This window comes from Vicugna pacos, chromosome 15 (genome assembly GCF_048564905.1).
Source record: "Vicugna pacos chromosome 15, VicPac4, whole genome shotgun sequence".
NCBI classification, from domain to species: Eukaryota; Metazoa; Chordata; class Mammalia; order Artiodactyla; family Camelidae; genus Vicugna; species Vicugna pacos.
Window position 1 is genome coordinate 12555926 of NC_133001.1, and position 18794 is coordinate 12574719.

An 18794-nucleotide genomic window follows, 5' to 3' on the forward strand; every position below is an offset into this window, starting at 1 on the left:
TTTAAAAAGTGGTTCGTACAAGCTCTCCAGAGCCATGCTCATGAAATTTCTAACTCTTAAGATCTGTTTGTATCCCATAATACTGAGAATTACGTCTCAAATGCAGAAAAATGAACAGGGCATATCAGACTCCGAAATAGCAAACTGCTTTTAGTTCTCAATTCAGATTTGAATATATGGAACCTGAATAGCACATGAAAAAATACAATGAAAAGTTTCACACTGCACTGTTAACAATTAAAGGGGCAACAGTCCACTATGAATTCTAGTTCATGAGTCTGCCCACTTCAGGAAGGAAAACAGTTCCTAAAAAACAAAACATTAAACAGACAGGGATAGGTTTTAAAACCAAAAATGCATCCTTCATGATATTTTAAGATGTTCAACATCCTATATCCTCACGTTCTTTCATAATCTGAGAAGTAATTAAAATAACTAACGAAACTGGAATCTCACTAAAAGGACACTGGTTGATGCTAACTCTTACTGCCAATGTGTATTATATCAGTTCTTGGATGTGAAGTCCCTGAACTGCTAATAAAAATATTTAAAACACAGACCGACAACAAATTGTGTTGCAAATCAGGTTATCATTATCTTGTATAAACCATGAAAATTGGAATCATGTGAGCAGAAGGTTAGATTAATTCTCCATTCTCATTATAAGCACAGGTGTAGCACAAACACCATGTGAAATGACCAATTAAAATGAAAAAAAAATCTGCTTTTTCATTAGCTGCCTTCCCTGCATGACCAATTAGAAAATTATTTAATATTAATATTCTGCAGATACCAAAAGTAATTTTCATAGTAACTAATATAGCGAAGAGAGCGAAAGTAGCTCTTTCTGGTACTATTCATAGAAATCTGCATTCTCTTAGAGGGAAAGAACTCTGACAACTTTTTAAAAGTCCTTTTAAAAGCATAATATTTTACAGATGTGATTTATACTATTTATCTAAGAATAGGAAGAGTGCTTTTTTAACAGATGAGAAACGAAAGCTCTGAGAAATGAATGACTTATTTGAGGTCACATGCTACCCAAGAGATGTTAATAATTTGCTGATTGACACACAGCTGGCAAACGGTAGCAGGCACCTCTTCCCCTAAGGTCCTGACCAGAGCATGGCCACTACTGTACCACCCATCTAGAATATTCCAGATTAAACAGATATCTAAAAATGAGCTGGTTTTGAGCCAGTCACCACTGGCAACAACTCTACTGTTGAGTCCAGGAAGAAGCGTGACAAGATTTTGTAGATGAGGGGTTTTGATGACTCTAACTGCTTGTACAGAAAGACAGAAAGAAGGCTACACAAAAGGGGGTTCAGTTACTTGAGTTAAAACTTGAGTTATCTCTGTTCCAAAGCTTGCCTCCTTCACGCTCGTATTTTCTGATTTCCAAAGACCAGTTCATGATAGCCAACTCAGGTTTGAATCCATGACTATCACACCCATAGAAAGATTCCACCTCAGTATGAAAAGGGCTATAAACATTACCTAGCTTGGTCCTTGACATGACGCTCCTCTCTGATATCCCCACCAGGTAGATGGATGGCTTCAGCCGGACTGTTTCTAATTCAGCACTCGCCACCCAACCAGAAAGGCCACTCTATCCACGGACAAGGTAATTGTTAGAAGGTTCTGCCTTACCTACCAGGACAACTCCTTGGGGTCATTTTTAAACAACTCTAATCTCACATCTTCAGGACAGTCTTCCAAATATTTTAACTACAGCCACCACACCCCATAGGCTTTGCCCTCTTCTCCCCAGGTTAAACATCCGTGATTCTTAACAAGTTCCTTCTGGGGTTTTGAGACGACTCAGTCCTTGGACCACTCTCTGCTCGAAAGGCTGAGGTTTGTCCCTGTGCCTGTGAAAGTCTGCGATGGACAACACTGAATGTAGTTATTCCAGGTCTCCGGGTAGAGGGCAAACACCTCACCGCAGCCTCTTAGTTAAGGGCCCACAGGGCTGAGGTACTGTCTGTTGTCTTTGGGTGGAAATAACCATTTGTTGTTACTGACAACACAGATGTAGGCCACCTACAGGATATGTAGATACAACGGTAGGAATCCTTTCATTAAATCAAACTTTAAAAACATTGTAAACCTAAGAACACCTAATCAGTTTGTTCAAACTGCTTGACCACCATTAACATTAGTAGGTGTACCTGGAACTTCTCACTTTTGCAAACTTTAATTAAAACCAGTATTTGTTTCAATATAATGGACATTATCAACACCTACAGGACATAGTAAATTCTTAAAAGAGTGTTACTGAATTATAATTCCTATACTTATTTGAAACACTTAAATTATTACCTGGGGTCATGGTGGACATCTTTATGTGAAAATAACCGAGTAAGTAGCAAAAATATTTTATTTTTAAAAACAACATCATCTTCCGGATCTTGAAACCATCTCAACATTTGATTCTCTTTAGTGTATTTTATCATTATCCCGTAGTATCTCGTATGCACCCGCTTTGGAATTAGCTACATACAGTAAGGCCATGTGTTTAGATGGCTGGGGGTGAATTCAGATAGGAAAACATTTTCCTTCTGGGCAAAGTAATAAAATGACATTCTTGCTCCTCCCACTGTAAGTCAAATGGAGGTCAGTTCCCCCATCCCTGTATCTGTTTAAATAAACTGGTCCAGCTGTTTGTTTCTAAAATGCCCTTTGACCTTGTATCTCATCCTCCCAGCTTTTGTGACAGAATGCTTTACTTTCCATTGTGGAAGACTCTAAATTATCGAGAATTTTCTAAACATTGAACCAAAAAAAGACTTTTAGATTTTATGTACACTTATATGAACGTATTTCCTTCTTAAAACACTGTCATTTCAAGAAGCATCAGTAAAATACTTATTTTAAACTTCATGTGTGTGCTATGTATGAGCACATAAATATACATTAGAGCTTGAACATAAGAAGAAACAGTATCTTGAAGAGAAAAAAAAAAGAAAAACAATGACCAAATTCCAATTTGAATGTACAATAAAAAATACATTCTCCAACAACCACGAAATAGTTTACGATGAAATATGTCCGTGAAATATACACAATCTTTGGAATTTTCCATATTGATAAGGCCTTTTCAAAAAAGCTTGTTAGTTTAAAGATGTTAAGAAAAAACTTTTTACGATTTTGCAACTGATGTCCAAACATTACAGCCTTTTCAAACTCGGATGTATCACGTCAGGAAAACATGACAATGGGACAGTGTTTCTTACTCATTAAAAGAGCTTCACAGCTTGGTTTGGTGGAATATAGCTCAGATTTGCCATGGATTGGGCATTTTGCAAGATAATCCTTTTAGTTAGAAGTATCCTTTAAGGTTGAGAAATATCCTGCTTGCATTTCCAGATTTCATTCCAAACACCAAGGTATATGTTTTTAAAAATCCCATTTTGCTTTGAAAACACAAATCTTCTTTTATGAAGTATGTTTTAAGGACTAGACACCCTATGGTTGGTAGGAAACTGAATTAGAGAAAGAATTCTTAAATTTCCTTTTTTCGTAGAATCATGGATTAGAATTTCTTCCTGCGACCAAACTGTCTCCTTTCTCAAAACAAGTTTTACAAAGGAAAGGAAGATAATGGATTGGCTTTATAGCTTCTTTCCATGTCAAAATAAACAGAGATGTATTTCTTTTTACCTAGCTATTTGTTTGGGATTCAGGTCCTAGTGAGGGGGGGTGGGAGGTGAAAAGGGGAGCAAAATCTTCAAATATCTGAGACATGGAATCACCTAAAAGCTGAATTTTATTATTTGCGTTTTTCAAAAGGAATCAGGCAAGGAGAATGGGGCATGAATCCTCAGTTATGCTAAAAAGAAATACAGGAAGTTTTTGCTTTATTCTTTTTTTCTTTGTCCCTAGATGTTTATTTATCATTCACCACTCCCCCACCCTTTTTTTTTCATTCTGCTAATTCCATCTATCTCTTTCTTCCTCAGTCTTTGGGTATCTGAATAGTTTTCTGAACAAGAGCTGGTAGAACAGCTTTCTAAAGCTGACCTTTGTCCTTTAGTTTATCCTCCCCTTCTTGCCCTGGTTCCTTCCCACAAAACTGGCTTGTTAAATTTCGTTTCCTCTTTGTAAGAATCAGGAGGGGTGGAGAGACCCTCATCGGCACCCGTTAGGACCAAACACCAGGTATATTTGTTCAGTTCCAAGGGTGACTTTCCCACAAGGCTTTGCCCTCTCCCCATCCTCTTCCACCCTCAGTCCTCCTTGCGTGGTTCTCCATCATCCTGACAAAAGTAAGGAGAAATTATGTGCTGACTTTCAGGAATGGATTTCTCACCTTTATTCTATTTCTCCGTGTTGACCACACGACTTACTCACTGATGATTTAGGGGAGCCCATATCTGGTGACTGTAACACGCCACAACCAACTCAGGAAACCACATAAAATCAAAATGCTGTTGTTTCTAAACAATGACGTGACCCTCAGTCATCCTCATGGTGCTTCTTGTCAACTAGGTGTAAGTAAATAGCAGGAAGGTAGGCGCCCACTGAAGTATGGCACCTAAGGAGAAATGCCATTTTGCAACACCCTCCTTTGCCCAAGAAGCTAAAATTATCAACTATCAGAAAAAGATTTCATTAAATGACAGGATATGTTAAGTAGAAAATGCCTTCTCTACCTATGCTGTCCATTAAAGAAAGTATTAATTACAGTCATCCTGATTACTCTTCAGGTATACTTGATGCTTACACACATCCTTAATAATCAAAATTAATATCATGCATTCTTAAGTACTGATTTCTGCATGCAGTATACGTATGTATAACTGAGTTACCACGCTGTACACTAGAAATTAACACAACATTGTAAACCGATACTTCAATAAGAAAAAATAAAATAATAAAATAAAACATATAAACAAAAACATTTTTTTCCACATTGGAAAGCAGTTGCTGAATTCCAGAATTCAGTTCTTTCTTTTTTCATGAGTTTTCTTGCTGAAGCGTTTCTCTCAACTTTATCGCAGTCATTTAAATAAAACTCTATATACTACTTTTTTTTTTTTTAAGTCAGCATTTCCTAGTAACTTTAAGGCCTGTCTTATAAACAAACTCCTCAGGGAATGAGTTCTAGCTATCTCCCACATAACTCTCTATTCTTTTTAACAAGAAATCAACTTCCAAATCTTGGGTTGGAATTCTTCATTTTAGATTTACATTCACTTATTGGATTTAATGATCCGTAACTGGCAGTCTTCGGGGTTCAAGCCTTCTACACTCCCTTTGTGAAGTGAAATTTCATGAAACATGATTTTAAGACGCTCAAGAAAGTTGACTCAATCTCCAGTCAAACCTTATGAAATCATGTTTTTGGCACTTTCTTCTCGTTTCTCAGCCTCCTCCAGGATCCAGCAGTTCCAGGACTGCAATACATCATCTGTGTGTCTGAGGGCGGGGGAGGTGCCTGAACCCAAGGGGAGAAAGGAGCACGTGCTCTGCCCTCCATCCGCTCTAGAAATGTAACGTTGGAATTTGCTCAGATCACAAAAATCCCAACAACCAGAGGTCCCAGACAGTCCCCCTTCTCTAGAAGTGATAGGTGTATTTGCCAAACTACTCTAGAAAACACTGAAGCTAAACCAATGGAGGAAGTTAATTACATACAAAATCGAAGCAGCTGGTGAAAAGAAAAAATCACTAATTACTTGAAAATTATAATGCCAAGTAAAAACAAAACCCAAGTATTATTTTGGACTTCCTAATGTTAAAATAACTTGGCAAATACTTCATCGCTTGGTTATATATTACAGAAAGTTTTCCTTGAAAGCAAATTGTAAAATGATTTTTTTTTTTGCTCTAAAAAAAGAAAAAAGCTCAGCTTGTGAAATCCTTTCATCTGAATTCAAAGCAAGGGGGACTCCCTTCGTGGTGGAGGGGGTCTCTGTGTTGCTCTATTATGCTTGTTACCTTCTGGATCACTAAAACCCTAGGCTCCGGACCCAGTGGAATGATCGTGGAGATACATCACTAGACCTAGCGTGAGAAATACCCAGTAGTCACACATAACTTAAGTACCACTGACAAGCATCCAGGTAAGGCACAGATAACAAAATGGCATTTATAACATATTTACTTAAGTGTGACCGACAGTTTGCCAAATTTGACTTTGTATAACCTTACAAATATTAAAAAAAAAAGTGGTTTACTTAAAGTGTATGAAATTACAGTGATTACTAGCACAATGTATAAGCAATAGAATGATCCAGGATAATACAGCAAAACCTCCTTGACTAATGAAAAGCTAAATTGTGCATAATAAAATCTTCAACGAATACATGTGTCTCTGATTTATGCTAAACAATTTTCCATATAAATTCTAATTTTCCCATATTCACAAAAGTCAATCAAATCACATCTAATTAAACATCCCTTAAATATTACAGAATAAATACATAGTTATTTAAAACAAATCTTAATTTTCAGCCCATCTCCATTATAAGAGGGATAACCAGATAATTTATCTTCTAGACTGGGACATTTTTGAGAGTAAAGGGACATTCTTAATAATTATGCTGAATAACCTAGAATGAAAAAGAATATGAAAAAGTATATATATTATATATATATATATATATATACATATATATATATATAACTGAGTCACTATGCTGTATGCCAGAAACCAACACAACATTGTAAATCAACTATACTTCAATAAAAAAATAATGAGAATTTTGTTGGACAGCAGGCATAAACCACGAAGGTCCAACCCAATTGGTACGTGTAGGGGCCATCTTATTGACGAAATATATACTTTCCTCTCAAATAGAACTTCCCCTGAGTGACTGCAATTGAAACCTTTTTGTGTTAGGATGGTGACCAGCCCCGACATGCATTTGGTGTCCTAGAATCCCGCACCATCTTGGAGTATCTCCCAGTCCTTTCCTTTCTCTAGCATCTCTCCTTTAGTCCTCTCAGCTCCCTAAGCCCTCACTAACCAAAAACTTCCTAGGCCTGGTGTCCCCACCCGTGCCAAGGGAAGAGATCTCAAAGTTTAGCTTCACTTCTTTTTTTAACCTGATTAGGCTGGACCTGAATGGAGGCCTGTGTCTATTCCTCAGAATGTTCACTGTAACTTCCGTTTCAATTAGTAAAGCTTGAAACCCAAGCACTACGCAACGTATATCCATAGGTAACCTGTCGGCCCTTAAATACAAATGGAACCACTCAGACTAAAAGGCAACACCTCCCAAAGGCAAATTGAGGTGTATGACAAAAGCTTTCAGATGAGGACAATAAAACCAACAAAATGGCCTCCTCTTGGAACTTGTCAAATCTTTGAAAAATGCTTATGGTCATCTTAAGTCGCAGTGGGGAAAGTCTGGAGAATGTACGTTTCACTTCTGAGTTGTTTCTTTGAACATCGTCGCTCATAATTATCACAGTCCACACACTGGCCAAGGGCAGGGAGAGTCAGAGCAGGGTCCAGTGGGAGGGGGAGGAGAAGTGAGCAGGGAAACTGCCGCTCGCTCTCTCACTCTGAGATCACAGCGGGATTTACGTGCTGGGACTGTGACGATCCTCCGTGAGTTAACGTTTCAGGAAAAGTGCTTTGCAAATTGTAAAAGCTAAGAGAGGTTTGCTGAGGCTACTGCTGTTATGATTCTCAAAAATACTGAACGGTGCAAAAACTTATACAGAAATTCTTACAGCAGCAAAAGATGGAAACAACCCAAATGTCCACCAATGGATGAATCAATAAAGGAAATGTGGTATATCCAGACAACGGAACATTATTCAACCAATAAAGAGGAATGAAGTATGACACACACTACAACGTGAATGAAACTTGAAAACACAGTGCCAAGTGAAGGAAGCCCATCATGAAAGAACACAGATTATCTGATCACTTTTATGTGAGCCGTCCAGAATAGGCAAGTCCACAGAAACAGAAAGCAGACTGACTAGTGGCAGCGTCAGGGTTGGAAGACAGGGGAGGGGTACCAGGTTTCTTTATGAGGTGGTGAAAATGTTCTAAAATTGACTGTGGGGATGGTTGGCATGTAGCTGTGAATAGACTTAAAACCCCTGAACTGTACACTTTAAATGGGTGAATTGCATGGTATGTGAATTATATTTCAATAAAGCTGTTAAAAGTAAATACATAATGGTGGAATTCCAGAAGCATTGGACCAGGAATCAGCCCCGTCCTTGCCTCTAATTAGCAGGGTTAACATTATAAGGCCCAGGGCCTCATCTGTCAAATGGCGCATAAAATCCTCTCCAGAACTTGGACTCTGTCGTTCCATAGATGTGTTTCTAAAATTTTCATCCCTGCTCCCTTTCAATAAACTTCAGAATCTCCTACGCCTTTGTCATTTGCTATTTCAGAAGAAATAGAAGGACTAAAATTGAAAGTTAATTCTCAATATGCTTTTTTATGCTACATTCGCTCAGGATGATTTCGATGTGCCTTTTCTGGCCCGCCACTCCCTCTCCGCCCCGTCTCAGTCCCCAAGTTGGGAATCCCTGCCATAAACTGTTGCACTTTCCTTTCTGTAAACAGTCCTGCCAGGTGACCAGCCATGGGGGCTGAAACCGGACATCTCTGGACACATACACTTCTTTCCGTTAGCTTTTCAACATCTCCTACTTCCTGCCCTTTCCAAGTCCATATGAACTCTGACCCAAACTGGGGATCAAATGAAGTCACCCATGTTCTAGTGTTCTAGTGATCCAGGCCAACAAAACCCTTCAACTAAACAACAGCCCTCAAAACTGCCGCTTACATTCAAATCAGCATCCCAGAGTAGAACACACTGGAAACTTAAATATATCTTTTTTTAAATCATGGCGCATTTCATTCCACCCCCCAGGCAATATACTAGTCTTCAAAACTCAGGACCTAATCAATATTAAGGCAGATGTCTCCCACGACAGGAAATATGTGTTTGAGCTAAGGAACACTTAAGAATCCGAGACCAGTAATTCCCACGGGCCTGAAGGAGTTAATGTATTTGAGAAAGGAAGTGCTTTTTCCCTTCTTCAGTGATGGGATCTAATCTTGTGAAGCATTAGGCCTTTAGCCACATTTGTTAAGAGGGTGGAAAGAAGAAAGGAGCTTTCAAGGATGGGAACAGATTAAGGGTTTTTTTGTTTGTTTGTTTATTTGTGATTGTTCAGGTGTCAAGAGCCCAATAGAGTTAATTATTTCCCATATTCATGGGTCAGGTTTAAATGCTTCATGAGAATAGAAATAAAATGAGGAAAATGTCAAGGGCTTTGATTGGGAGAGCCCTGTATTTGCCAGTTACAAGCATCCATGTTGAAGGAGTGGGTTTTTTGGTTGGTATTGCTATTACTATTTTTTTAATGTTCTCTTTCCCTTTAAAAATTAAAAAAAAAAAAAAGCAGCCAAACCTGAAGCGTCTACACAGAGCTCCAGGCATTTACATGTTGGAGCCACAAAGAGCAGATCCAAGACGGTGTTTGCCCCCAGAAAGACTTCCTTCCCCCACACCCTTGGCTCCTCTCCATTTCCGAGAAAACTGTTTTATTCAACAAGGAGGCAACATTTGCCCCAGTTTTTAATTTACTATTTCAGGCTGATTTTTTTCACCACTCAGAAATGCTGTTTATTTTCTGTAGGTGCAGCCTGAAGCAAGAGGATGATGTAAGGGAGAGGGGAGAGGGGTCTCCGGGAGCACCGCTCCGCGCCCCAGTGCTCCGCGGCTAATCGTCCAACACCAGCCCCAGCAACTGTTGACACAAAATAGGTGGAGATCAGGTCTGTGCAAGCAGAAAATACCAGAAAGGCAAACTCTATGTAAACACACTTAAGACAGATTTGACAAGAATAGACCTAAACCTGACTTGCTAGGAAACTCCTCAAGTCTCGAGCTTCAGGGTCCCTCTCTGCTGAACTGGCTCCCCGCACAAAGTTTGCTTTGAGAAGAAAAAGGGTAACATTTTCCAAACTAAAATCAGCTTACAGAAGACAGCTGGGACATTCGTCCCCTTGATTCACATGGTGTGAGTTTCGAATCTGCTTCTACATGCAGGATTTATGTAATGTAATACGAATCTTCCAGGTAAACCTGGAGCAGAGCCAAATGAGAGGGAGAGAGAGAGAGAGATGGAAAAAAAAAAAAAAACCCAGCATGTGCAAACAACCACAATTCAAAAAGTTATTTCTCCTGACCTATAAAACTCCTGCAAAGAAGCAAATGGATAATGCTTAAACAGTCTTTTAATCTTATCTAACTGACACCTGACAACCCATTACTTATAGATTATTAATGCACCCACTAAAAAGTTTGTCATGTACAAAATTACTAGAGAAAAAGATTGAACGCCTGAGGGAAAAACAAATTTTGCTCTACCATAACTTCAGAAATTCCAAGCCTATTATCTGTCATGCCCTTCACAGACGCGTAGCGCACTGCTAAAAACAACTGATTTATCTTTATTATGAATCCGAAAGTGACAGCACACATGTTTTTCATGTCTTGCGATAATGTTTAATTCCATCTAGTTTTTATTTTACAGTGCTTGATGTGCTTATTTAAGACGAAGAAAAGTAACAGCTTTTTAATGAATTGTCCTGTTTGCCTCTTTATCAAAGGACTTGTTTTCTTTCTTTCTTTTCTTTCTTTATTTATTTATTCTTTGCCACTCCTAATGTGAAACCAGGATCAAAATCAGTTTCAGAACATTCACCTTGCTTCTCTTTGGTTCACTTTTTTTGGGGTTGTTGTTTTCGTTTTGGGTTTTGGGGTTTTTTTTTCCCCCATGTTTTAATTGAAGTATAGTCGATTTATAAAGTTGTGTTAATTTCTGGTCTACAGCATTGTGATCCAGTTATACACACACATCTATATATTCCCTTTCATGTTCTTTTTCGTTATAGGCTATGACAAAGTATTGGCTATCATTCCCTGGGTTATATACCGCCTAGAATATTAGGCTGGAAGAGTCCTCAGTCCTACCTGCCCATTTAAGACAGAGGAAGCTGTTGCCATGGAGATAAAGTGACTTGACGAAGGACACACATCTAATTGGTGAGGAGTGGGGATGCCAGATGACATGTCTGGGCCCCCGTGTTCTTTCCCCTGCATATTCCCTCTCCTTAGTCGCCCTGTGTAAACTGTGTGCTGTCGTGACGCTTACAGGGAGATTTGCTCCTCAGCCACCTGTGGATGCCGGGGCTCCCTCCCCTTGACCGAGGTGCCCCTGAGCGCCTCGCTTCCCATGCCCTCCACAAGTAAACAGGAGTCAGGTCCTGCTCTGCCGGCTGCGTGACGCCCATGGAGTTCTTTCCCCTTCTCTGACCCAATACTTGTGCCAAGATGCTGAAAACAATAAATCTGCTTAATTCGGACTTGCAGCAACTCCTGCTGACCTCCACACCACTGGCAAAGTCAACCACCACACCGCTGGTTGTGCTGCCTTGAAAGGAGACACTGGGTTCCTGGTGGACTCAGTCTCCCACCTACGTCACTCAGCTCTGAGCCTCACCTGAACCCCAACCCTAAATGGTCCTGAACCACTCCTCAGGTGGTACCAACTCTCAGCTGGCAGGCATCACATTCTTATCTTGTCCTGAAAAGCTAAGGAACTGCCTTTGAATGTTGGCTGGAGGAGAAACAGCAGTTACACAAAACAGTGTTTGGACTTTCACATTCACCTTCCTCCAACCCACCCCTTCCTGTTTCTCTTCTCACCTAGCCTCAAGGTCCCATGGTGGAAGGGGCAGGGTTTTTTTTCCATCCACTGCAGTGGGCCAACACCTACCCCTTCAGAAGGACTTTCCATCTTTCCCAGTATTAATGATGTGATTGAACACAGAGGGGGGAAATTTCTGAGTAAACGTGGGGAGTGAAACTTACAACACAGTATACTTGAACAGACGGCAGAGTCGTTTTCAAAGAGGATTGTTTGCTGGAAATTTTTAAAAATCTGCAGACAAAAGCAGCGTCTCTGTTGAAGTCCTAAGACTCTCTGACATGACAATACCTGAAGGTTTCAAAATTCGCAGCTTTTTTCCCTGCAAGCTATGGGCTCACCTTTTCCTAATAATGCCTTGCCTGCCTGGCGCCTCGCCAGCTCTGTCTCCGGCAATATGCAAGCTAAATATTTTTTGACTGATTTCAATATTTTCTCATGAGCAACTAGACAGTATTTTATCTAGTGAGTATTACTGATTGCTATAATCTAAGCCCAGAGTGAGTGCCTGTACAGGTAATATTATTAGAACTGACACTCAAGGTGAAGAGCCTAGCAATTAACTGTGGCTTGGAAGACAACAACCCGTTTGAAACATGCTGGAGAGGTGTTCTGTTTCCAGTTCTCTGTCTCTTCCTTCTTGTTTTAAGAATTTTGCACCTGTTACTCCATTGATCCATTAGGAGGTCTACCTTAAATGTAGGTTACACTCAAAGATTCTCAAGGGAAAATGTTAACCCACCTGCTTAATAAAATTACCTTTGTGTGTGAAGTTGTCCCGTCCCTAGGTGATGCTCAGGCAAGGAAAATCACCACACACCCTGTACTTTCGTTTTGCAGCTAAATAGGAAACAAATGACTCAGGACTCCTTGCTTGGTGCGCTGCTCTTTTTCTTACATCTGTTTTCCTTGCTTGTGTGTCATGCCTCTGTTTAGTTTTATTGACAAAACAATCTGTGCCTAATGTTTAAACAACATCTGTAAAATGTATTATTAAATTATGTTAGAAGCAAAAGCAGAGCAATTCTATGAAACCCTATGACCCCCTATTGATTTTTAGATCTCAGAAGTTGAAAGGATAATTTGTGAATGTTTTAACATTTACATCCACACAGGTACCTATATTTATAGCATCTTTGATTACTTATAAAAGTATTTGCTATATTATTACCATAACTCAGAAAGAAACTTGACCTTTAACAGTTGAATCTGTTTATTATAATAAGGGCGATCCTATTTTTTGAAAGTAAGTTTATATTTTTACCTGCTGGTGGCATAAATCTCCAAGGATAACAGCTTTTCCCCGCAACGGCAATAAATGGGAAGTGATGCCTGAATGCTTTGCAGTTTTGAAGGCAATAAATGAAGTAAGTAGGGAAATCTGGTGTGTGTGCTAAATCTGAGAACTGTACCGCTGTGGTGGTTCTGTAAAGTGTCACCTCGGAGGTTAGGGTCTGCACCCTACTGATGGAGAGTGATTTTTCTCTCCACATACAGGCTGTATTTCACATAAATTGTGTATTTCGCACCTAAGACTCATATTGCTTTGTCAGAGAGGGTAAAGGAATAAACATTTAACACGAGGCCTTAATGGGAAAGTGTTTGGATGAGAAAAGGTAAACAAAGAAACTGTCATATTTCTTCAGTACACCCTAGGCTAGAACTCTGCTGAGGCAGGATGTGTCTGAGGCATCCAGCAAATAAGATATCATCGCAGGCACAAGTTTTCATCAGACAGAATTCCCAAGTCTGCAACCTGGCTGTGAAAACATATAAGGGAATTTTTATTTGACCATTTTACACTCATATTTTCAATATAAAAAAATAAAGTTGATCCATTCAGGAAAGAAAGAACCCACTATTGACTTTGTGTGTGTGTGTGTTTTCGTCAAAGTTCTACTTCCCTATTGAAAGACCTACATAACCATCTAATCTTAAAATTTATGAAGTACCTGCCTGAATGACCGAAACAGTCAGCGTATCAGTAATATATTTTCACTGATGTAACAGAAGTATTTATCGAACCCACAACAACCAACAAGAAGACAAAAGCCCCCAGTGCTATTATTTATCGTTTGGGGGCCAAATCATAATTGGGAGTGAGGAAGCAAAAGACGGAGACTACATGCATTTATAGCACATACTGCATTTCAAAAATTATTACGCTTTAAGTCTAGGTCTGCCACAGCATGCTAGATTAAAATTTTTAGACAGTGATGAAGGTTGACTTTTTAAAAAACATGCAGTTGCCTCAAATGCTTGGATAATTTAGGCAGAAATATTTTTACACAAATTATTTGCATAATTGACTCAATTCTCCAAAAATGTATGTATTGGCATAGACTTGTCCTGGGATGTCTCATCTAATAAATTTCACATTCCATCCCAGGACCCAATGCCTACAAGTCCTAAAAGCAACCATTTGAAGATTCCTCCTCTCTCTTTTCATTCTGACAAGTAGACTCAATATCAAAAATTAACAGTTATTTCTTTTCATCCAGGTTTTCTCTTCACTAATCAAACACGCCTTGCTGTTTTACATTGAAATTCTCCCTGTTAGCCCCTCTCCTCACCTAGTCCCATCTGCTTTGTCCTTAGTTAGCCAAAGTGGGTAATATAGATTACTTACGTCAATGAAAGATGCATAAAATTAGTTCAGCCATGGAATGAAAGAATCATTACAACGCACCAGACTTTCCTCATCTCATTTTTCTGTCAAAACCTAACTTAAAGCTGCCTCGGCCAGGGTTTCTATGACAAGCTAACAACTGGATGTGAGTTTCTATTTTTCACTTTCATATTGTGTATTTCAATGCATTATGCTGCTCCCAATAATTATGACTGATCTACACCCAACCTGCCCTTCAGCATTTTATTAAATCTCTTCAACAGTGACTCATAGTTCATACAAAATGTACATGTGTGTTAACAAGTTTTAAGAAACCCAAGAAGGGAGACACACGTCTTTAAATCCTGTGCCTTAATGAAGTGAAGGGGGAGTGCTAAAGTATGCACGAAGTGGTCTTTTTTTTTTTTTTTCAATTATTATTCCCAGGAGGAAGTCACTTGGGCACGATGCTCAACACAGGAAAAATATCTACAGGCTCTCAAAAAACCTCTGTATAATTTCTTATTAAGATCAAGTAAAATGAAGATCACTAAGAGGTCATGCTGCTTTTTCGTCTTCAAGTCCGCCATCATCGTTTAAGATTTTCTTGCCTCTTTGAGTACCACCCGGGCTTTTCCTCATTTTTGTATCATCTTTCCTACCCAAAGCCCAAAGAAAAAGAAACCTAGTATCAGCCCCTAAAAAGGAGAAGGTTTGGATGAAAATTAATATTCTGCTAAAGACTCAAACACAGGAGTGTCATTATTCACCAAACTCAAGAGAAACAGTCTTACAACTTTTAGTTTCTGGAGGGGAATTCCCTTCCACAAACAGAGCCGTTATAGAGATGAAACAGTTGCCAAATGCAATGGGAAGCAATGAAGTGCAAGCGAGGATGGTTCCTCCTAACTCCCCACGGAAGCAGAGAACACATGCGCACCACACCTACACGGTGCCAGGTGAGAACGGAATTGGGTTTACATCCCATGTAACGAAGGAAAACGATTCTTGAAAAGCTCAACTCTAAGGCTACAAACTGTATGATTCCACTTCTGTAACATTCTCGAAATGACAAAATTACAGAGATGCGGGACAGATTCCTGGTTGCCAGGGGTTAGGAACTGGGTTGGGAGGGTGTGGAGAGAGAAGGGGAAGGATATGCCTATAATAGAGTAGCAAGCGGGTATTCGTGGTAATGGAGCAGGTCTGCATCTTGATTATGGAGTTGAAATACAAATCCACACATGATAAAATTATTGCATAGAACTTCAGGCACACACAAGTGCATATAAAACTGGCAAAATCTAAGTAAAATCTATAGATGCACCAGTGTCAATTTCCTGGGTTTTTTTAATAGTTATTAAGACGTTACCGAAAATTGCACCTCTAGGGAAGTGATGGAAACGTTAGCTCTCTTGATTGTGGTGGTGGTTTCATGGATGTGTACATCTATCAAAATTTATCAAACTGTACATCTGAAACATGTGTAGTTTACTGTACAGGAACCAGACCACAGTAAAGGTGTTAAGGAAAAAAAAAAGATGTTACCATTGGAGGAAACCAGGTGAAGAGTTCACGGGACCTCTTTGTCCTTCTTTTTAAGCTTACTGTGAATCTATAATTATTTCAAAATAAAGAATAATAAAAAACAAGAAAAAAGATTTTTATGTTATGTACCTATTGCAAAATTGAATATCCATGTGAAGTTTAGGGTAAAGTCTGCGTTTACATTGAAAAATTATCTGACTTGTGCTATAACTTTTTTTAAGGTCCCCTTCCCCCCCTCCCCCTTAATTGCAAAACTGAGGAAATCGGATTGTGATCACTGTGCACAGAATCTAGGAAAAGACAGTGGCATACAGCCTGGTGTCGCAGGAATGCCTGGCTGCCCCAGCAGCCACAGGAAGTATCCCAGAAGGCTGTCCACCTGTGGCAAGCAGCTTGTATTGGAATCTGTTCTCTGGTAACAGTGTGTGTGGCTGAGGTTTGCTAGCAACACTGAGGAGGAGAGAGGGCGTGTGTGATAGATCACCTTCCTTAATGAGAGCTGGCCCGGCCACTCCTTGGCACTCAAATGGGAACATTTCCCAGGGAAATAGACATTTGTACAGCCTCCATTGTATTCAAATTGCCTTCCTGTTGGTATAACTTTAAAAATAGTTACGAATTTAGGTGTGCATGCAAAATTGCTGGTCTGCATTGTAATATCATCCAGAACAACCTGGAAGGCGGAGTTCAAGTATATACTATCAAGAGTTTTGAAAATGAAGATACAGTCACAGATTAAAAGAGGCAAACAAACAAACAAAAATCTCAGCAGCTAGTAACTCCTAGCAACACACTCAGGTATAGGATGTCTTCCACCGGCTCCCGGTCCACTTGACCACGAGGGCTGCAAAAATTGATCTCCCGAGGCCGCCGTAAGGTCACAGGAATTGATAACCCTTACAAGCAATGCTTATGTGAGTCTGTCTGTGTCTTGAAGATAGTGCACTTTGTAAATTAATCCTCCAAAGGCAAATATATTGTAAGTAGCTTGTTATCTCTAAAATACTAAATTGAAGAATACATGGGATTATATTGACAGAAATTACATTTTCTGTAATGGGGTTTAATATATCTGAAATCTCTCCCAAAGGCTCCCAGGCTCTCTAACAGAGAAGGGTCTGTTAATGTAGGTGCAATGGACATTAAGAACAAATTTCTTCACCAAAATGGATTAGGCTATGTAATCAGAGATTCTGTAATATTAATCTTTTGACACTGATTGAACAGAAAGAAATACTTCTGTCTACGAACTGGCATTCCCAGTTCTCCTCTTTCCCCAACCCGGCTTTGGGCCTTCTCTGGATTTTTACTTCAAAGAGGATAAGGTTTCGCCGTCATAAATACTAATCTAAAAATATTAGGACAATTAATTAGATACACTTAATTTTAGAGGCTATCGGATTTCGATACCCTTCAAATATGACACTACCTCTGGGTGATTATACGAACCCGGCTTTCAGCACACTCACAAAGGGTCATAAATCATACTTCCTCAGAGCCTCGTTGCCATGCCGTCGTGCATTAAGTCCGAATATTGTTGCCTGGTACTTGGGCCATCAGCTCAGCTTCCCCCCAAATCAGGAATTCACCCATTTGTTTAGAAGCAGTATTGCACAGCCCTGAGAAACAGCAGATTCTGAGGCGCTTCCAAGGAGAAACAGAAATGATTTCTCTTTTTTTCCAGAGGGAGATAAGAAGAAAGGGGAGCCTGACCTGGAAAGCATCGCCTTCACAAAAATCTAGCTGAACTTTCAGTTTTTCAGTGAATTTAAAACCTGGCAGATAGGTTTTTTTACTTGTTTCTTAGAAAATAGGATACCACTCTTTCTATCGATTATTCCAAAGGGGGAAAAAAGCCACAAAGAGAGAGACATTTACAGAGCCACAGCGAATATCAATCAAACACTTATTTACACTATGCCTAAAATTTTGTCAGTTGATTCAGCCAGACAGTGTTTTCTTTTCCAAAACAGCAAACGCTCTGGCCTACCACTCAACAGTGCCTTCTCACCTTTCGATCAAAACAAGCCACCAGGGAACACTGGGTGTGTCTTCTTTATGCAAAACATTACCGCACCTTGCCGGAGCGAGGAAGCAGATTGCGGGTCAACCCAAAGCCAAATTACTTACCAGTTGTTCACTTGAAGGATGGTGAGTCCCGTGTCTTGTGCCAACTGCTTTTTCTGTTCTTCAGAAGGGTAAGGGTGCTGGAAGAGAACAAAAAAGATAGGTGTACGCACGTACGCTTTGGACACACGATGTGCACATCGCATGTCAGGTGCAACAATGCCAGGTATAAGGGATTCGATAATAAACACACACACTCTGTTAAAAAAAAAAGATGTGTACATCAGGCAACATTTAGGTTATTTTTTCAATACCCTACGTGTCTATTGAGGTCTATAATTAAAGGTAAAAATGCTGAGGTGTGTCGCTCTTATTAATGGAATACTACATCATCTAATTAATGGCAATAAAAGACAAGCCAATTACAAAGATTAGTGAAGTGTATAAATAGCTAGTTAGGATACTTGCAGAACCTTGATACTGAGTTTATTCTTTAACAGGTTGATTTGTTGCAAACATGAAAAGTTTAGTATGAACGTCACTTTATTTTATAGGATTAAAATAAGAACAAGTCTCTCTTGACCATATAAAAGTGTACCACCCAGACATAATATTTTTACAGAACCACTGATTTCTAAAGCTGAACCATTTGGACCAACAGCCTCAGCTCACGTCCCCAGGAGTTAAGCACCTTGTCAGCATGAAATTCTCCTTCCAAAACACCACATTGCCAGATGCAACTATCAAAATTAAAAATGGGTGTATTTTTTTTTAAAAAACCACTATTCATTTTAGCTCTTCTGCAGAGCACAAACAAGTGAAATTCTACCAAAGTTGGTTTCCCTAACTGAAAGTCAACAGACACTGG

The 18794-nt window shown here is 39.4% G+C and overlaps 1 protein-coding gene across 2 annotated transcripts in view; it reads right to left on the minus strand.

The window, feature by feature from the left end:
• The window catches only part of MEIS1 (Meis homeobox 1), a 130831-nt gene that overhangs the window by 5890 nt on the left and 106147 nt on the right, over nucleotides 1–18794 (minus strand). For both annotated transcript variants that reach the window (XM_006201524.4, XM_015237051.3), the window contains exon 9: nucleotides 17990–18066. In XM_006201524.4, coding sequence (XP_006201586.1) covers nucleotides 17990–18066 — 77 coding nt within the window. The remainder of the gene's footprint in view (nucleotides 1–17989; nucleotides 18067–18794) is intronic.